Source organism: Pelodiscus sinensis, chromosome 3 (assembly GCF_049634645.1).
Source record: "Pelodiscus sinensis isolate JC-2024 chromosome 3, ASM4963464v1, whole genome shotgun sequence".
Classification (NCBI taxonomy): domain Eukaryota; kingdom Metazoa; phylum Chordata; order Testudines; family Trionychidae; genus Pelodiscus; species Pelodiscus sinensis.
Window position 1 is genome coordinate 75,987,448 of NC_134713.1, and position 22,014 is coordinate 76,009,461.

At 43.1% G+C, this 22,014-nt stretch overlaps 1 protein-coding gene across 2 annotated transcripts in view; it reads right to left on the bottom strand.

Moving 5' to 3' along the window:
- Nucleotides 1-22,014, bottom strand: part of RTN4IP1 (reticulon 4 interacting protein 1) — a 32,545-nt gene that overhangs the window by 6,048 nt on the left and 4,483 nt on the right. Inside the window, exons 4-8 of one of the 2 annotated variants that reach the window (XM_014573686.2) lie at nt 18,328-18,452; nt 10,454-10,502; nt 8,672-8,808; nt 7,119-7,302; nt 4,211-4,303 (exon numbers count right to left, since the gene is read on the bottom strand). In XM_014573686.2, coding sequence (XP_014429172.2) covers nt 4,211-4,303; nt 7,119-7,302; nt 8,672-8,808; nt 10,454-10,502; nt 18,328-18,452 — 588 coding nt within the window. The remainder of the gene's footprint in view (nt 1-4,210; nt 4,304-7,118; nt 7,303-8,671; nt 8,809-10,453; nt 10,503-18,327; nt 18,453-22,014) is intronic. The other variant, XM_075923956.1, reaches the window with a different exon arrangement.

Here is a 22,014-nt window from a genome sequence, read left to right on the forward strand (position 1 = left end):
GCTATGACTGAAATACTGCGTCAGCCATCTTCAAACTGTTGGCCAATATGAATTCTTCCTTGCGGGTCTGTATTTCTCTGGTAAGAGAGGTGCAGTGGCCCCTTCAGTTGTGAGGAGGACAGAAGAGCCTAAAGTCTGCAGTCCTTACTCAGGTAAAACTCCCTAATTGCTTTGAGCAAGAACTGAAGAATCAAACCCCAAAAGCATATAGCAATGGTTCTCTTCTGGGTTTCCATTGCACCCAGCACACTGATCCTGAGTAGAACTTTAGGGACAAATATAAATATTGACTATTAATAACACACGGCATACAAATATGCACGCTTATCCACAAACTTTACGCAATATGTATTTTAGGTTCAAATACACACAATAATTCTGAGACGCGCAAGAATGATTGTATTTAGCTCAAAGGCACTTGTTCTGTGGAAAGGGCCAAATTTCATTTGCAATTATGGTTCATGAGCCAAGGTATAAATGGTAGGACTCAATATTCCCCTCCCTCCATCCACAGTGAATCTCCCCTTATGTCACTGAGAAGTTTGCACAAAGATCATTAGTAGATTTGGCTTTGATATTACCTCTAAAAATTTCATTTTTGACACTTCATTGTCACTAAGTGGACAACAGGCTCACCTTCAGCAACACCACTATTTCTGCCTTTTGTTTCTCTTCCTTCCCCAGCCTCCTTTCTGTTTCCCTCTTCCGTGCCTTTGTTTTTCTCCTTTCTTGTGTCTGCATTTCCTTCCCTGCTGCATCTCTCAAGTCCCACCTTCCATGGCCTTCACTCCCACCCCCTTTACCACTGAAATGATATGCAATGAAATAGTTAATGCTGATACTTAATATGTCATCAATAGGCTCTAGACTTAGCATCACAGTGAGATTAACGGGAGAAGAAAGGTCACACCTCTTGTAGGCAGGGTTTGAAACTACTGGCAGACTCAAATATGGCACTGGCTGGCAGTGATTACTCGGGTCAAGTATACAAGGGTAACTTTTGAACCCAAAAGGCTAGTGACAGGGTTTTTCTTCTTAATGAACCCATAGAATCTCCACAATATGAATATTATGTGCACAAAAATACATCCAGCAGTTTGACTTCTCTTGCCTTGATCTTAAGTGACTACCTAATTTCAAACATACCTAAGAAAAAATTTTAAAAAATTAAATATGAATACATGCAGAAAGGGACAATGGTCTGGAAGTGAAGACCCAGAAATGGGGCAGGCAAGTTTTGGATTCTGTTCCCAAACTTTACCATGGATTTCTTATGAGAACCTAGCTCAGTAACAAACCGTTCTCTGCCTTACTTTCTCCATTTGTAATATGGCAATAATATTAAGGGGTCGTATGAATAAATAAAGTGAATAAGGAAAAGTTATTTACTTATTCCCACAATATAAGAACTAGGGGTCACCAAATGAAATTAATAGGCAGCAGGTTTAAAATGAACAAAAGGAAGTTTTTCTTCACTTAGCGCATAGTCAGCCTCTAGAACGCCTTGCCAGAGAATGTGGTCAAGGCTAGGACTTTAACAAGATTAAAAAAAAAAAAAAAAACACACCACCTACCTACACGCTAAATAGATTCATGGAGGTTAGGTTCATCAATGGCTAAAAGGATGGGTAAGAATAGTATCCCTAGCCTCTGTTTCTCTGGAGGTGGGCGACAGGGGAAGGATCACATGACAATTACCTGTTGAGTTCCCTCCCTCTGGGGCATTTGGTATTGGCCACTGTCGACAGACAGGATATTGGGCTAGATGGATCTTTGGTCTGACCCAGTATGGCCATTCTTATGTTTCTAATGTAGATTTATTTTGACAATCTATTTTTAAGGTGTCACAGGACATCTCATCATTTTTGAAGATACAGACCAACACAGCTACCCCTCTGATAATGATAACAGTATCTAATTCACAAGGTGACACAAATGAGTTATGCAAAGACACACACAATTGCTACTCTTTTGGTATCTTTTAAAGAATTCAAAAGAGCCATATTATGTTTCTGCAAACAATACTGAATACCTGCTCCTGTCTGACTGCAGTTTTCTATAGCCCCGGGATATATGATTAATATAATCCTGACAGCTGAATCCAAGTGAATCCAGTAATGTTTGGGGGTTTAAATTCCCAAATACAACCTGTTCATCATTAACAGGATCAGCTGGAGCAGTTTCCAGCACAGTGAGAACAAGAGATGAGCCAGCCCAGGAATTCTTTGGGCTTGCCTTAGTAAGCAAGCTAGCTTTATCCAGCTCACTTTATTCACCCACATTAAACACACTGGACTATGCAGAGAAATGATCTAAACCAGGAGCGGGCAAACTACAGCCCATGGGCTGCATTCGGCCTGTTGGATCTTTTAATCCAGTCCTCAAGCTTCCTATGGACAGTGGGATTGGGGGCTTCTTTCGCTCTGCTCCACAAGGTTTCCAGAAGCAGGGCAGCCCAGGTTCTCCACACGCTGCCCTGGACCCAAATGCCAGCTCTGCAGCTTTCACTGGCCAAGAGCCACGGTCAATGGGAACTGCAGTGATGGTACCCTATGGATGAGGCAGCACACAGAGTTACATAGTCCCACCTCCATGTGGGAGCCAGAGAAAGGCAGGCCACCACTTCCAGGAGCCGTTTCAGGTAAGCCCCATCCAAATCCTGTGTCCTGAGCCTCCTCCTATGTCCCAATCCACTTCCCCAGCCCTGGTCCATCTCCTTCCCTGCAAGCTCTCAATCCCAGTCTGGCGTACCCTCCTGCACCCCTGTGCCTTCCACCCTCTGAACCCCTCAGTCTTAGCCTGAAACACCCTCTGGCACCCTGAACGCCTCATTTCTGGCTCCACCCCAAAGCCTGTACTCAGGCCAGAGCCTTAATCTCCTCCTGGCCCCCAGCCTCCAATTTCATGAGCATTCATGGCCCATCTCAGTATGGAAATTGCATGATGTGGCCCGAGGGCCACAAAGTTTGCCCACCCTTCCTCTTTAAATTGGTTAGAGAAGTGGGCTGCTTCCCTTGAACTTTCTAGTCTCGAATCAGGCAGTGGAAGCTTTTCTGCATTGTGTCACACTCCACTGTCACATGTGCCATTAGTTTAATCTGACTGGTGTTATAAATCCCACACAAACAAGGGAGAGATGTTTGTGAAGCTGTATCTCCTATTTATGCTTCCCCCTCTCCTGCTGGAAGAAAGCAAACTCAAGAAAATGTCTCCACTAGAGGACCTGCTGCAGGGTTTCCACACTTCTAGGGGCAAGGGTTGAGAAAACAAAACACCACACCAGGTTCAGAAGCTATTTGGTTCACCAACCTTCCCTGCTCTCCTGTAGCAACTTTTATTAAAATGTAGGTGTTTTTAGCCATAGCTATTTTTAGTAAATCTAGGTGTATTCTCCCCTTTCACTCCTCCCACACCAAGACAAGATCCCTGAAAGTCAGTGTTGATTAACCACAGAATACACAATTACACCAAGCTAAGCACCTCATCTCCCAGCATGGGGAGAAAGAAGGGAGACTAATTACACTGTCAGGAGGAGCCTCCCCGTCCTCTCTTGCAGACCATTTGTAACAAGCTCTTCAACATGGAAAAATTGGGAAAGCAATAGTACGCCTCTTTCATTGTGCCCCTTTTCGGATTCCACTGTGGAAAGTTTCAGACAACTGGTCACCTAAAAGCCCGCGGATCCTGATGAAATTATGTGAAAGTTTCAGTGAATTTTACACTCCTAATAAGAGAAATAATTACATGAAAGATTCCCCACACCACTCTGCTAAAACATGTCAGCCATGACCAGAAAGACCCTAAATCTTCTAGCACTGCACAAGTCTGGGGGAGTCAGGGTATACAGATAGAAGAAGCAGTCAAGTTTATTTCAACTGGAGAAGCAAACCAGGTGTCTCTACTATCCCAACACCCCTTTTTCATTGTCACTGTCAGAGTTCAGGCTAAGCAATTACTACCAGTGGCAAAAATCACCCAGTTTCCCAGTTAAGTGTTACGTCTGAAAAGAGGGGAGTATCCTATTAACAACCCAGTAGGAAACACCAATGTGTACATTCTACATACTGGGGAGAGAACTAAATGAGCAAAAATTAACACTTTCACTAAAAAACTTGTAATGTTTTATTCCTTGTGAATTATACCCTGTTAAGCCAGAACAGCATTTATTTCAGCAATAATACAGCGGGTTAAATTACTGATTCTAACATACCTTTCCTGAATCAACCAGTTCTGTTATTTCATCCAAAGATTGGCCACTCGGTGTGAAAAATGCCCATCGATAATGGACTCCTTTACAGAGATGCTGAAATAGACAGATCACACACACACACACAAGGAATTACAGAAGAAACTCAAAATGTGAACTCAACATTTAAACAAGGCAGTCAGAGCCCAGAAAGATACCTTACGAAAAATGTGGGAAATATTTTCTGGTATCTAAATGTCATGGAAGCATAGGAACTTTTGTATATACACAGATGTTGCACTGTCACAATAAGATCACAGAGAAATCTAGTATCCAACTGTACAAATTAGCTAGTTGTGATGTATAGATAAAGGTTTCTAACTTGCATAAGAAACAAATGTTTATGTGTGCACACACGCAAAAACTGAATACAACCTGAATTCTGCTGGGGATTCAGAGACTTTCACATCTAAGTAATCCGTTCAAATCCAGCACAGGGTGATGATGGCAGAAAATCATTACTGACTGATGACTAAGTTGGTGGCCCATCTGAAGCATGCGGGTGTTGTCAGTTCAGCTCTAAGCAGAAAGGCATATTCATGCACTGTCACACAGTGGCAGTGGCCATGGCTAAGAACCAAGTCGACCTCAGACACAGAGTTGAGGCATATTAGGGGAGCGATGTGAAAAAAGTTAACATTGCTGCTCCACATCACGCTCCATGAAGAGCCAGCCACCTTCCATCTCTGAAGCTTCAGTCTAACGTCATTCACAACTGTTAAATTAACTGAATTATCTACTATACATGTGAGAGAGTTTATCTGTTTAAGTGAGTGAGTCTGTTTAAGTGAGAGTCTGTCTGCTCAAGAACTCCTCCCAAACAGTAACCACCACATTTGATATGCAGTTTCCTTTTATCATACGTTAAAGCAAAGTCAGGGTTTGGTTGTGCCAGGACAATGGGACGTGCCTGGCATGGGATTGTTTATCATAACATGGAAAGGGAAACAGCTGCGAGCAGCAACCGTGATACTGTGTAACACCACAAGGAGGCAGCAAAGGGCTAGGTTCAGACTGGGACAGCTAACACTCCATTGGGCCAGCAGAGGGTAGGGGTGCAAGTAAGTTTCTCACCTGCTGCCTGGACAGCACAGACCCTGCCATGGCCAACCTTGGGGAGTCAGCCCCCTCACCAGCTAGCACAGCCTCCCTGCTGCGGTCAGACCGGAGGAGCCAAGCCCCTACCCCGGCCAGCACAGCCCCACTGCAGCCAGTCCTGAGGACCCACTGCTTGGCCCCGCCATGGTCAGCCCTGAGGACCTGCCACCCAGCTACCATGGCCCCCACTGCACATCGCCCTGACTCCCTGCCACCCGGTCACTGTGGCCTCTTCTGGCTCCTGCACCTCCCAGAGCCCCAGCTCTGAGCCCCTCCTCACCTCCAAACCTGACTCCAGCACTCCCACACAACCTCCTGCCCTGACACCCTCCTCATACCAACCCTGACTCTTACACTCCTCCAGCCCCTCTGCTGAGCCCCTCCCCCCCATCCCTGACTCCTGAACCCCCTCACACCTCCAACCCTCTGCCCTGAAAGATCTGATCAATGCCAGGTAAATCTAGTATTAAATATATATAGAAAGTAAACTATATTATACACACACAAATATATGCAGTCTTATACATATATGTGGGTTCTGCAGTCAAGTCAGCTTTCTCTAGCTCAACTTCATTGACAGGGATATAGATTCTGCAGGCAACTTTTTATTCTTGGATACACCATGCAAAGACAGAACTGAAAGATTTGCTGAAAAAAGTGGTGCCATTTTTAAAAGCTTCATTTTAAAAGCTGACAGATAGGGGACTTACTCCTATCAATTTTTCTAGGGGAAAAAGGTACAAAAAGGGATTTTGATTCAAGATCTCACATTAAACCATGCAAGTCAAACTCCCATTGACTTCAATGGGGCCTGGATTTCATCTGTTGCATTTACTGTGATCATAACAACAGGAATTAATATAAAAAAATACAGTAAACTTCCGATAATCCGGCACCTTTAGGACCCGGGGGTGCCAGATTATCAGATATGCCGGACTATCAGAAGGGGGGGCTATGAGGGGTCTGGAGTGGGGTGGGAGGGGATGCCACCCCAGGCCCCTCATAGCCCCCTCTTACGATAGTCAGGCTCTGCCCCAGGAGTCCCTGATTCAGCTGCTGCTGGTCAATTTCAGCAGCAGCTGAATCGGGGATGCCTGCAATAAAGCAGCTGGTGCTGTCGGGTTGGTCCCGCAGCGCCGAGGGGCGGCACTATGGCACCAACCCAGCAGCACTCCAGCTGCTGTTGGGGACGCCTGGGACAAAGCAGCTGGGGTACTGCCCGGTTGGTCCCGTAGCGCTGCCCCTCGGGGCTGCGGGACCAACCCGGCAGCACCCCAGCTGCTCTTGGGGACGCCTGGGGCAGAGCAGCTGGAGTGCTGCCGGGTTGGTCCCGCAGCGCCAAAGGACGGCGATGCGGGACCAACCCGGCAGGACCCCAGCTGCTCTACCCCAGGGGTCCACGATTCAGCTGCTGGTCAGTTTCAGCAGCAGCTGAATGGGGGAAGCCTGTCCGGCTGCCCCAGCACTTCTGGGTTCCTGATGGTGCCGGACCATCAGGAGTCCCGGAACATTGGATGCCGGACTAATGGAGTTTTACTATAGAATGAAAAAAAATCACAACTCAGAGGCACTCAAAACACTCCCACACCAGCCAGACAAGATACCAGTATCACTCAACTATCACCAACCCAACACAGCTGGGAGAGCATGAACAGCCTAACGAAGCATACAGGAATCAGGCAAAAAAACAAAAACAAAACCATCTGTACCAGGAGTCTGACTACATCTAAAGACCTTATTACAAAAAGTTAAAGTATCCATTTTGTTACTGTACCTTTACAGCTTTGGTTCCAATGGTGACTCCTGTTTGTAGCATGCCATCAGCTACTCCAAGTCTGTCTACATTCAGTAGAAAGGGTGTAACCAAGGTAACGTATGTGGCTCCTGACCATTTCTTGAGGAAATTTGGAGACCAATTTTCTGTGGCTCCACCAACATTATCCAGGATGAAATCAAACCTGGAAACAGGGGAAATGTGTTTGGAAAGCACATCGCGATCAACGGGTTGGTGACCACGGACTTAGAGCTTATTTTCAGGCCTGCTATAGGGACACTGAAAACAGTATCCAAATAAGCTTTTGAAACCCTGTGAGAGGTATGCAAACACGGTTCATTTTACAGGTAGGGAAACTGAGGCACAGAGCAATTAAGTCTGAAGAAGAGCTCTGTGTAGCTTTCCAACAGAAATTGGTCTAATAAATGATATTCCCTCATCCACCTTGTCTTTCATTAATGTTTATGTGTTTTGAGATCCTTGAAGGGAAGCTGATATAGTTGTGGAAATCATTACAGAGCTGGGTTAAAATGAGTGTCTCTCTTCCCCACTGATTTAATCTATTTTTCTGGACTTAATCCTGCAGAGCAGGCTGTATTTATGACACTTCACAGAGGGGAAAGAAGGGACCTTGCTTTAGAACTGGGCTACTCAATGTTGGAAGCCCTGGGGGCCACAACGATACTCACAGCACATGCCAAGGGACGGAACTTAAGTGTGATTGCATATACGTGCAAATAGCTTCTTTCACACTGATGGGCAATCTTTCATACAAAGATTAAAGAAAGACTACACAACACATAGGCCCCATTTAAATCAGTTCTGCTGATATTAATAAAATGCAGTATTTACCTGATTTCCACCCATATGACAGCACTTTTAATAAGCAATGTCAGTCCAGGAATTTAACTACTAAAACGCATCTCAACAGAAGGCCATTCTATTGACTATTTTTTTTGTTTTGGCTCCCAACCGTGGGCTGCATGTTGAGCCCCGTGTAAAGCCAAACCACGCTGCCAACCACAAACAAATGGGCCACAGGTTGAGTAGCTCTGCTTTAGAAAGCAAGACTTTGCAGACAGAAAGACTCAAAATGCCAGAGGCTAGTCCATATTAATTTAGCATTTGAGCAACCCAAAAGGTACATGCAACTGAGCCTGCTTGCTGTCTATGGGCATGTCTAGACTACGTTTTTCTTTCGAAAGGAGATATGCAAATTTGGTGCAAATTTACATATCTTCTTCCGAGTGCTTTTTTGAAAGAGGTTTTTTTGAAAAAGCAAGCAGTCTAGAAGCAGTTCTAACAAAAACCACCTTTTTTCGAAAGAACCCTTCTTCCTCAAAAGATGAGGTTTACAGCATTCTTTCAAAAAAGGGGAGGGGGAAGGTTTGAAAGGACCACATCTAGATGGCTTGCTTTTTCGAAAAAGCGATCGGAAGAAGATATGCAAATAGCACTGAATCTGCATATCTTCTTTCAAAAGAAAAACGTAGTATAGACGAGCCCATAGTCCATACTGTATTATATAAATACTTAACTATATTAGTACATACAATGGTAACATTTTCAGTTGCTCTGCTACATCTCCAGATTTGTAATCAATCACATGATCTGCTCCAAGCTTTTTCACCAGGGTACTGGCATCCTGAGAACAAACTGCTGTCACGTGACCACCCCAAGCTTTCATTAACTATAAAAAAGAAAATTAAGACTTCAAAATTATTTAAACAGAGAAAACACTCAAGACCACCAATATCTCATTATCAACGGATTCCAAATAAATATTTGCAACAGAGTGGGAGCTGACTGTTTAAGTATGCACCTGGCTTCTAATTTACAAAATGCAAGGTGGAGAAAAATCAATGATTTTTTTAAAAATATTGTAATCAGATTTGTAATTCAAATAGATGTTTTTACTTTCTTAATAATAAAATGCTTTTCATTTTAAAAGTAAACCTGTTTAAAATAAAAACATTTTGTACTAAATTCAGATAAGTTGTAAAGTTGTCTTTTAACGTTTAAATAAAAAAAAGCATGCTGACTCCCTCACCCTCTATCACAAACTGAGTTAAAGGCTCTTCTTCTAGCTAAAGAGGATAGAGGTGGGGGGGGGTAAGAAAGGGGGAAATCTAGTTCTTGACCTTAAGCTTTGTAAATACATCAGAAAAGGTCATGAACTCTAAAGACTTGTTTTATTTAAGAAAAATAAGATGTATATGCTATTTTGTATGTTAAATTAAATTCCAGTTACTATTCTAATGCAGCTCATCACAAATCCCAAGCAAAAATTTTAATATCTAGTAAATAAGCAATATATCATTCACCATTTTCTAACATACTAAAAATAAACAATAAGAATCTATACAATAAGAATCTGATAGAGGCAGCCGGGGAGGAGGGGGGAAATTGACTAGTCTATTGTCCCATAAGCATTTGCTGGTCGACTAGTCCTTAACATCCTTAGTTCTAGGCTGGGGCAGGAGTGTGGGATGCAGGGTCAGGGAAAGAATTGTGCCATAGTTGTGAGTGCGGTGCTGATGGCAGGGACAGCGCACACAGCTGCCTTGCCTCTGCCCAGGGAGTGCACAGATTGCACTAGCAGTGGGCCACTTCCGCAAGTGGCATAAGGTCACAGAAGGCAGGCAGCCTGCCTGAGCCTTGCTGCACTGCTGGACTTTTAGTTTTTTCAGAAATTCAGGGTTTTTTCAGGAAAATGCTGCCTGCAATGGGGCAGCCAAAGAGCCACGTGCAGTTCTGGAGCCGGAGGTTGCCAACCTCTAGGCTGAGATAACCAAATACGGTAAAACCTGTGTTATCTGGCACTCCTGGGAATTAGGGCGTGCCGATAACCTAAAAATTCTGGACACGGAAGCCTTGCGGGGGCTGGGATGTGGCCTGCTAGGGGGGGCCACGAGCCACTGGGGGGGGAAGATACGGCCTAGTATGGGGGGGTGGGATGCAGAGATGGCCTGCCGGGGGTACCAGGAGCGGAGATGCTTGCTGCTTGCTTCCAGCTGGCATTTGCCCCTCCCCCAGGTACGTGCTGCACGCTCATCTGAGAAGTGGCCCGGAACTTAAAGGGCCAGTTCCTCCTCCTTTTTTTTTGGCCTCTTCCCAGAGTCAGAAATTTGACAGTTTCTACAGTTTTCCGGATAGCGCAGATTTTACTGTAGATGGAATGATAAAACTCAAAACAATTCTCTTACCTTCGGGCTTGCACTGAGATCTTTCAATAGCTTGCTAATTCACCACAAACTGCCCCACATCCTCTTTCTCAAACTTAATCACAGGGTACTTTTATAAGGACTAATATAGGGCTTATTGTAATACATCACCTGGATAGCAAAGGTACCAACTCCACCTGAAGCGCCGAAGATTAATATTCTGTAAATCAAGAACATTTCCCGTTGATTAAAACTGACTGCATACCAGGACAATTTCATCATGTTAGAATCCACGTGAACAAAACTAAAGAAATAGCCAATATACACAAAGATTCCTTGATGATCTTTATATGTGAGGGGAGAGTATAATAACACAGAGAGGAATATTAATGTAAAAGAGAAGTGGTAGCTAGAACACTATGGCTATGATTAATCCAGCATTGCAGCAGCCATAACAAATACATATCGTTATATTTTAGAGGAGGTGCCAAAGTGTTATAAAAGTCAAAAATTTTAATAATATTCTACTTTCCTGTTTCTTATAGATCTCAGATACTAGGCTATGTGAAATTAACAGCTGTTTCTCTTTCAAAATTGGTGCTTTGAACAGTTAACCTTTCAGATAACTAAAAATGAGAGGTAACACTGTTGACTTCTATGCCAAAACTACTATCTTCCAGTACAAACAGACAGCTCTTGGCCTTGCTCATATGAGTTTTCCAATAACCAGCGGTGGTACCATAGGCCAATAATATATTTTAATCAAAAGACAACTTAGAGAAAACACTATATCCACCCTTTCTCCCAAAAAGAACTGAGTAAGTGTAGCACGTCGTAAACTTGGACTTCTTGCACCAAATGTGCACAGGGCTTTGTGCTGTGATATTTCCTTAACAGAAAAATCAATTGTCAATTAGAGATGTGAACACGTACCTGGTTACAAGATTAACTGATGAGCCAGGGCTCATCAGTCAATCCTAACGGATACATGCAGTCCCCTGTCCCTCTGTATCAGAGGCAGGGGGAAAGGCAGGAGCCAGTGCATATGGGGAATTGGCTTTTAAGCTGGCACTCCTCCCTCCCCCCACCCCGCCTCTGATACAGCGGAGTGATGCGAGAGATAGGAGCCAGCACATACCGAGAGCCAGCTTTCTATCTCTCCTCCACCCCTGCTACCGCCCACAGAGGGAGCAGCATGGGGAGCACAGGCGGGGACCAGTGCTAATGGGGAATCAGCTAAAAAGCTGGCTTCCCCGAAAACTGGCTCCCATGGAGCTGCCTTACCCCTCCCCCCCACACACACACACACCAAGCTGCTGCCTCATACAGAGAGGCAGCAGCAGCATTGGGGAGGGGAGCACAGGCAGGAGCCAGTGCTCACGAGGAGATGGCCTAAAAGCCAGCACCTCACAAGCACTGGCTCCCGCCTGCCACCCCCCCTCCTATCCCATGTAAACACTGTAAATTTCAGTGGTTACAGGACTACAAAAATAAATGTATTTTATCACCCTATTGTCAATGTAAATTTAAGAGAAAATATTTGTTTAAAGAAGTGGTCCACGGATGCTGATGGACCAAAGAGCCCCAGGAGCGGGAACATGGGGTTTGCGGAGTCCATGCTGGGCTAGCTGCAGCTAGGCAGGGAAAGCCTGGTGTCAGCAGGGCCAGGCAGCATTAGGGAGCCTCCCTGTTGCCAGGAAACCCCAGTGTCAGTGAGGTCAGGTGGCTGGAGAGCTCGACAGTGGGATCAGTGACAGCCGGGGACCCCCGAAACCCACCTGGCAGCAGCAGGGTTGGGATGGCTAGGGAGCCCTGACTGGAAAATCTCCAGCAGCAGCAGGATCAGGCAGTGGCTCAGGAGCTCCAGCTGGGGAAACCCGGCAGTGGGGCCAGCAGGGGAGTCCCGGCCCCAGCATCAGTGGGGCCGGGTGGCATCAAGGAGCCTCCACCTCTACCGGGGATATCCTGGTGTCAGTGGGGTCAGGTGGCCGGAGAGCCCCGGCAGCGGAGCCAGCAAACCCCTGGAAATCCTCAGTGGCAGTGGGCAGACCGCAGCAGCAGGGCCACAAGCGGCTTGGTGTTGGGAAACCCTGAGCAACCACCAAAGGTAGCAGGACTGGTGGTGATCAGGTGGCCCTGACAGCAGGGCAAGGAGGTTCCTTCAGCCAGGGCCACCTGATCACCACCAGTCCTGCAGCAGGGCAAGGAGCCTTGGCCAGGTCAATGTTAGTGGGGCAGCAAGAGGGCAGAGAGAGGAGCCATCAGCGGGGCAGCCGGCAGGGGAACTTTGACCTTCCCTGGTCTGGCAAATACCCTAATCTGGCAAATTCCCTGGTCTGGGACAGCTCAGGTCCCGAGGGTGCCAGTCCAGGGAGGTCCAATTTGTATCATCAAGCAAAGGTTATTTCTAATTTAAATCCTCTCACCATGCTATCTATGAAAAAAATGCTTTTGCAATTCAAGATCGTAGTACTGCATACCGTCTGGATGTTGGATTCAACATATTGGTTTAAAAAAAACAGACACATACTTTTGCCATCAAACACTTTGCCAGTTTTCTTCCGAACTTAAAATTTACTATTTTCTTACTAAGCTTTTGGAGAAAGCTACAACCAAAGGATTGAAAATTCATCTTTTGAACTGTGGCCAAAGTAAACTATTTCAGTGAAAGTTTGGAACAGCTTTGATGAGAGTTATCTTTTTATTCTAAAAAGACTTTAGAATACATGGGTCTTCCTCAGGCCCTATCAGAGTGGGGTCCACAAGAAAGCAGAAAATACATACAGGTCCATTATCTGTCTACCAGAATACAAAATGAGTTTATTGAACTGTGTGGGACATTTGTGCAAACAACAGTTCTTAAAGAGATACAACATGCAAAGTACTTTTCAATGATTATTGATGCAACTCCAGACTGTGCTCAAAGAGCAGATAACCTTGTTTGTTTGAGATGTTACAATTGCAGGACGTTCAAAAGTTTCAACTGAAGAAGGATTTATTTTGGGCGGTAATTTCACAAAAAAACCCTGAAAAAGTAATCACCGCTCATGTATTTGAAATTCTGACAGGCTTCAAATTAAATTTTGAAGTCTTTATTGGCCAAGTCTATGACAATATGGCTGGGAAGGACGAAGTACAAGCAGTCCTTGAACAAAATCCAAATTGTATTTTCTCCAGTTGTGGCAACCACACACTAAATCTTGTTGGCAATGATTGCGCTGAATCATTTAAGGAAGCAATCACATACAGTACTTTGAAACAATCCAGCAATTACATAGCCTTTTCAGTAGCAGTCCTCAAAAGTGGGAAATTCTGAAGCAGCATCTGCCCATTTCCCTTCATGGCATGTCAACGAGATTGTCAGCACAAATTGATGGCATTAAACCAATTGCACACCATTTGGACTCTATGAGAAAGGCTTTAAATAAGCTTGAATGATTTACTCTGACAGCACAGGCTCACACTAGGGGTACGTCTAGACTACATGCTTCTGTCGCCAGAGGCATGTAGATTAGGCTACCAGGCATAGGAAAATGAAGCGGCGATTTAAATAATTGCCGCTTCATTTAAATTTACATGGCTGCCGCGCTGAGCCAACAAACAGCTGATCAGCTGTTTGTCGGCTCAGCGCGGTAGTCTGGACACGCGGGTGTCGACATCAAAGGCATTTGTCGACCACCCAGGTATGCCTCCTGGGATGAGGTATACCTGGGTGGTCGACAAATGCCTTTGATGTCGACACCCACGTGTCCAGACTACCGCGCTGAGCCGACAAACAGCTGATCAGCTGTTTGTTGGCTCAGCGCGGCAGCCATGTAAATTTAAATGAAGCGGTGATTATTTAAATCGCCGCTTCATTTTCCTATGCCTGGTAGCCTAATCTACATGCCTCTGGCGACAGAGGCATGTAGTCTAGACGTACCCTGAGCTTAAGTCAATTCAGAAGTATATTTCCAAATGTAAATGCATTTTAATGTCATCCATATAGCTGAAGCTGCTAAAAATGATCCACGTTACTAACCTTGTACTTGAAGCATGCAATGCTACACTAGATGTTGAGAAGGATAACATTGAATGACTTCTTAAATATATTCAAACAATCTGTGATCAGAACAATCCTTCTGAGTCCAAATCAGTAGCACAGGGGATTGACATGTCATCTGAATTTTCCACCAATCACAACCTAACATCTCAATCTGATGCAGAAAGAAACTATCAGGTCAATTTTTTTTTGTTATTACTGACTCCATCAAATCTGGTCTTACATCTCGATTTGAGTCACTGCAACAAATTGTACCCTTTTTTCGATTCCTTTGGGAGTTCAGACAACTAAGTGCTGAATCTCAATGTATACATTCCACTAACTTTAAATCGAGCAGCAAGTCAAAAGAATGCGTCAAGAAATATTCAAATCTCAGTTTGTCAACTGTATTTCCTAATTATGTATTCTATTATGTATTTTTGTCAGTCTCCCTGCATCCATGGCATCAGATGAATGTACATTCAACGTGTTAAAACAAGCAAAGAACTATCATCATTCTACAATGGGACAAGTGTGTTTGGATGGGCTCACAATGCTTAACATTAACACTGAGGTTGCACGCAAATTAGACTTTTCTTCAATTATAAACGAGTTTGCATACAAGGAAGCCAGAAAAGCATTCCTAAAATGAAGAGTTTGGCTTGCAGTGGAAACTCACAATTAAAGTCACCTTTTAAAAAGACATGCTATTGGTATAATGACTTAATTGTTAATAAATATCTCAAGTGTTCATTTTCATATATTCTTTTGGTTTTAGTATGACCCTGTGGATGAGAAGTTAGATATGTTGGGGGGCCAGGGCCTCTAAACTCAAAGTGACCCAGGCCTCTGTCATTCTCTGAGGGAGCCCGGTCTTCCATGTATATGAAATATATATATTCCTTACACCTGAAGCAAAGAACATTAAGTAAATTTCCAGAAACAAAATAATCTGTCAAAAAACTTTCATTCCCTAACCCATAGGTTAACCACAACATGCAGTTTGCAACCCAAATGATAAACACTTGAAACTATTTACACTATTCATCAAACAATGTGTAAAACGTATAAGTGTATACAAGTAATTATTAGCAATAAACAGAATATGTAAACAGTGACTGATTATGTGGAAGTAAAACTCACTACGTTTTTTCGTTAGTATGGTAAAGATACAGAGATGAGACATATGACTGAAAGTTTACTTTCTTAATTCAGGTCCTGTAGTGTTACCTTTTATTCTGACAAATAGTCCTGTTAATTTTAGTGGGGCTATTTGCTTAAATAAAGCTTATAGAATCAGATCCTCAATTGTTTTTGATGTGGAAAACTCACTAAGATGAAGCAAATACAAAAATAAAAGTATAAGTAAAAGAGCTTTAAAAAAAAAAGAGCTTTCAATTTTAGGTAATTTTTGTAACCCAGGTAGGGCATTTTTAATTTTTTTAACCTAAAGAAACCTTATTTAATAATATTAATCTCATTAACATGCAACAAATTAACAACAATTATCTTAAATATTTTTAAAAAATAAAAGGAAAGATATGTAAAGTTCTGCTGATTGTTATGGTAATAGCAATACAGGCAGTCCCCGAGTTACGCGGATCCAACTTATGTTGGCTCCGCAGTTACGAACGGGGCTTTTCTCGCCCCGGAGGACGGGAGTGGCGGGACGCCCAGATGAGCCGCGGTCCCGCTGCCCGCGTCCTCCGGGGCGAGAAAAGCTGCTCCCGTCTCCCTGGTCTGCTGGTCAGACCAGGGAGACGGTGAGCAAAGCCTCGGAGGCTGCCCGCAGCAGGACATCTGTGGCGCGCCTGGGCTGGTCAGACCAGGGAGACAGGGAGCAAAGCCGCGGAGGACGCCTGCAGCGGGACAGCCGCGGCGCGTCTGGGCTGTCCCGCTGCAGGCGTACTCCATGGCTTTGCTCCCCGTCTACCTGGTCTGACCAGCAGACCAGGGAGACGGCGAGCAAAGCCTCAGAGGCCGCCCGCAGCACGACATCCGTGGCATGCATGGGCTGGTCAGACCCTGGGCTGGGCTAGTGCCCCCTCCCCCCCAGCTGACCAGGCTTTTCTGCCCACGACGCCTGGGGTAGAGCAGCTGAGGCGCTGCTGGGTTGGTCCCGCAGCGCCGCTCCTTGGCGCTACTGGACCAACCCGGCAGCACCCCAGCTGCTCTGCCCCAGGCGTCCTGATTCAGCTGCTGCTGGTCAGTTTCAGCAGCGGCTGAATCATGACGCCTGGGGCAGAGCAGCTGGGGTGCTGCTGGGTTGCTCCAGTAGTGCCGAGGAGCCGCGCTACTGGAGCAACCCAGCAGCACCCCAGCTGCTCTGCCCCAAGCGTCCCCAAGTCAGCCACTGCTGAAACTGACCAGCGGCTGACTACAGGAAGCCCGAGGCAGAGTTGCTCTGCCCCCGGCTTCCTGGAATCAGCCGCTGATCAGTTTCAGCAGCAGCTGACTTGGGGACACCCGGGGTTCTTAAGTTGAATCTGTATGTAAGTCAGAACTGGCATCCAGATTCAGCCGCTGTTGAAACTGATCAGTTTCAGCAGCGGCTGAATCTGGACGCCTGTTCCGACTTACATACAGATTCAACTAAGAACAAATCTACAGTCCCTATCTTGTACGTAACCCGGGGACTGCCTGTATCTTCAAGGGCAGAAGTAATTTCAAAGAATAATTTATTTTCTCAAAATATAGTTGATCTTTAGAACGAACATTTGCCTAATATTTTCATGATGAAATTTACCATGGCACACAATATCCAGTTACTTCAATATCTTCCAAAGCTTTTCATTAAATCCAATGTCCTTTCAAATACATTTTAATAAAACAGTAATATTGCATGGAGACAGGAGGTCAGATAAGTACATTTCTACCATCATATCATTAAATCTAAACTTTGGCTGCAGCATAATAGTTCTGGTGATTATTTTTCATTCCTGAGTTTTTTACTCTTTTCCACATTTCTAAGTGCTTGTTGTTTACAGTTTTATACAAGAACTGGGCAGAAGGCCACAATAACTGCAGATTTCATTATGACAGGGAAAAGTATCTGCTCCAATTGTTGAAAACTTTTTTCTTCTCTGTCCTCCACCTGCCACTATCAAGTTACAGTTTTATGTTAGTCTTGAATTCTTTTCCTCTCTCTCTTCCACCTTCTTGCTTTCAGCAAGACGCAACAGCTTGTGCTGTCTATAAAGTAAAGATAATGAATAGTTCTCCTCCTCTTTTTCAAAAACTCAACTTAGATGAAGATGGAGCACTGCATGTAGGACCCTGTGTTCTGGCTGAGCCCATACATCCCTACCACCAGTGAGGGTGCAAACAGTCTGTTCAACTGTATGAAAACTAAGCCTTTGGACTCCATGCAAATTGTCAATGTAACCCCTGTATTGAGTAAAGTGCAGAGCAGATATGTGTAACAAAAAGAAAGGTCAAGATTGCGCAAATATGTATGCACATTCTTCATTTTTTTCATGTGAGTAGTTCCATTGTTTTTAACAAACTAATCACATAACCAGAGTTAAGAATGTGTGTGTTTACAGAATCAGGACCACATTGGATTTTCCTTCAGTTCAGAAGGAAAATGAGGAAGACCTCAATTGTTTTGATGTGATAAGATGATCTGATTCTATAAGCTTTCTTTAAGCTAATAACCCCACTAAAATTATTCTGACAAATAGTCCAGTTAAAAAATAAAACTGCAGGACCCGAATTAAGAAAGTAAACTTTCAGTCATAGGTTTCATCTCTGTATCTTTATCATACTAAAGAAAATTCAAAACCTTTACTACTTGTGTATATAAGAATGATTCTGCACTAAGGATGTTAAGGACTAGTCTACTATCAGATAAGCAAATGCTTATCAGTTAGTCAGTCGACTAGTAAATTAACCGATATTTAACATCCTCACGCCGCACTGTCATTTTTTATTTTACCTATCTTAAATATTTAATGAGCTCACTACACAAAAATTAAACACACAAAACTTATTGCAAACATTAGCAGTAGGATCAGTTACCTACCGTTTCCCACTGCAATTATCTTGGTTCAGTCCCCCAATTTGCTTCATAGCAGACCATGCTGTTAGACTGACAAAGGGTAAGGAAGCAGCTTCCGTGTGACTAAGAGACTTGGGCTTGTGAGAGACCTAAAGCAGAGGAGGAATAATGTCTATATCACAATTAATTTGTGGACTACCAGGGTTTACTAAAGTAATTTGTAAATATTTATTTCAATAAAAATTCAAATTATTTACATTAAATACACTCTTAATTTAAAAAGACTCTTTTCTACAGTCTATTATAATCAATCACTTACATGAAATAGAAATAGTATTAAGCAGTAAATGTATGCTGCAAAACTTTCAAAAAGAGTCATACTATTGAACTGTGTAAAGCCACTATCTAAGAACCTGGAACTAGAGTTTGCTGAACTGATAACTCGGCATTTGAATGAAAAAGCACTGACTGCAGAAGATTAGAGACTATTTTCTTATTTCAGTTTACTGAACTAATTCAGCATAATGGCTAGTTCATTTAAAGTTAATAAAACAGCTTCAAGCTGGAAAAAGAGGAAAAGCTTGTTTTGCTCTTCCAATCTATGAATACAAGCTAACTGTGCAAGGATGAGATCCTCTAGTTCTAGAATTTTGAAGGATATGTTGACCAGAAACAATCCATTCAATTAATAATAACAATGTTTAATACACCAACTAATTAAAACATGTTTTATATTTGCATTAGAAATTAATTTTTGTATGTATCCAGCATGAGGTAGTTTTGTTCAGCTACTGAATATTAATACTGATTTAGTGCATTTTAACTACATTCTCATTTCCATCCAAATAGAGCTCTCACAAATTACACAGCTATGTATCATTCACTTTTGTTAAAATAAAATGCAAAAAATTAAGAATCCGAATAAATGTATTTAAGTATATATGTGGCTTAACATACATGTACATAGAGAAGTCTCCTAATATGTACCATAATTACTATGAAGGCTAGATTTAGCTGAAAAACAAGTTGCTGTATTCATTATCAGTGAGAATCAGCCTTCATTTGTGAAAAATCACTAAAAAATACAAATATAAAACAAAATTAAAATTGAAATAAATGTTCCTTGCCTGTTAAATTACTTTTACAATTGGGAATTTAAATCACTAAATTAACTCAACCCATCAAGTAGAATACACATAAGAACGGCCATACTGGGTCAGACCAAAGGCCCATCTAGCCCAGAATCCTGTCTGCCAATAGTGGCCAATACCAGATGCCCCAGAGTGAGCAATCACAACAGGTAATCTTCACGTGATCCCTCCCGTCACCTGCATCCAAAGAAAAAGAGGCTAGGGTAGGAATGGCTAGACACCATTCCTATCCATCCTGGCCAATAGCCATTGATGGACCCAACCTCCATGAATCCATCCAGCTCTTCTTTGAACCCTGCTAAAGTTCTAGCCTTCACTGCATCCTCAAGCAAGGAGTTCCACAGGTTGACTGTGGACTGAGTGAAGAAAAACTTCCTTTTGTTTATTTTTGACTTAATTTCATTTCATGACCCCTAGTTCTTTTATTGCGGGAATAAGTAAATACATTTTCCTTATTCACTTTTTCCATACCAGTCACGACTTTATAGACCTCTATCATATCCCCCCTTAGTCTCTTCTTTTCTACACTAAAAAGTCCAAGTCTTTTTAATCTCTCTTCATATGGGACCCGTTCCAAATCCCTCATCATTTTTGTTGCCCTTTTCTGAATCTTTTCCAATGCCTTTTTTTTTCTTTTGAGATGAGGCAGCCACATCTGAATGAGATATTCAAGATGTGGGCATACCATGGTTTTATATAGAGGCAATAAGATATTCTCTGTCGTAGTCTCTATCCCTTTTTTAATGATTCCTAACATTCTATTTGCTTTTTTGACTGCCGCTGCACACTGAGTGGATGTTTTCAGAGAACTATCCACAATGACTCAAAGATCTCTCTTGAGTAGTTGTACCCAAATTAGTCCCCATCATATTGTATGTATAGTTGAGATTTTTTTTCCAATGGGCATTACTTTACATTTATTAACATTAAATGTAAAATTTTCCATTTTGTTGCCCAATCACTTAGTTTGGTAAGATCTTTATGAAGCTCTTCACAGACTGCTTCGGTCTTAACTATTGAGCAGTTTGGTATCATCTGCAAATTTTTCCACTTCACTGTTTACCCCTTTCTCCAGATTATTTATAAATAAATTGAATAGGATTGGTCCCAGGATAGACGCTTGGGGACCCCACTAGTTAGCTCTCTCCACTCGGAAAACTTACCATTTATTCCTATCCTTTGTTTCCTGTCTTTTAACCAGTTATCAATGCACGAAAGGACCTTTCCTCCTATCCCATGACAACTTACTTAAGAGCCTTTGGTGAGGGACCTTGACAAAGTCTTTTTGGAAATCTAAGTATACTATCTCCACTAGATTCCCCTTATCCACATGTTTGTTCACCCCTCTCAGAGATCTCTAGGGCTACATCTACACTGCAGACTTCTTGCGCAAGAACAGCCGTTCTTGTGCAAAAACTTGCGGAGCGTCTACACTGCACACGCATTCTTGCACAAGTAAATTTATAGTAAAGCATCGGAACAGAGGGCTTCTTGCACAAGAGTTATTCCTTTCCACACGAGGAATAAGCCCTCTTGTACAAGAATGCAGTGTGGAAGGGGCAACAGGGGTTTCTTGCGCAGTGTGGATGCTCTCTTGTGCAAGAAAGCGCTGATGGCCATTTTAGCTAACATGGCCATCAGCACTTTCTTGCGCAAGAGAGCATCCACACTGCCATGGCACATGGTAGTGTGGACCCGCTCTTGCGCAAGACCTTATTCGCAAGAATTCTTGCACAAAACAGTTCTTGCGCAAGAAGCCTGCTGTGTAGACATATCCTAGCAGATTAGCAAGGCATGATTTCCCTTTACAGAAACCATGTTGACTTTCCCCCAACAAATAATATTAATCCATGTGTCTGACAATTTTATTCTTTACTATTGTTTCAACTAATTTGCCCAGTACTGACGTTAGACTTACCAGTCTGTAATTGCCAGGATCATCTTTAGAGCCTTTTTTAAATATTGGAATCACGTTAGCTATCTTCCAATCATTAGGTATGGAAGGCAATTTAAAGGATAGGTTTCAAATCATAGCTAATAGTTCCACAGTTTCCCATTTGAGTTCTTTCAGAACTCTTGGGTGAATACCATCTGGTCCCGGTGACTTGTTACTGTTTATCAATTTGTTCCAGAACCTCCTCTAATGACACCTAAATCTGGGACAATTCCTCAGATTTGTCACCTAAAAAGAATGGCTCATGTTTAGGAATCTCTCCAATATCCTCAGCCACGAAGACTGAAGCAAAGAATTCATTTAGCTTCTCCGCTATGACTTTATCATATTTGAGTGCTCCTTTAGCATCTCGATCGTCCAAGGGCCCCATCGGTGGTTTAGCCAGCTTCCTGCTTCTGATATATTTAAACATTGTACACTTTTTGAGTAGCTGTTCTTCAAACTCCTTTTTGGCTTTTCTTCTTATATTTTTATCCTTAATTTGACAAAGTTTATGCTCCTTTCTATTTTCCTCTCTAGGGGTACGTCTAAACTACATGACTCCGTCGACGGAGCCATGTAGATTTGTTGTTTTGGCAAAGTCAAATGAAGCCGCAATTTAAATGA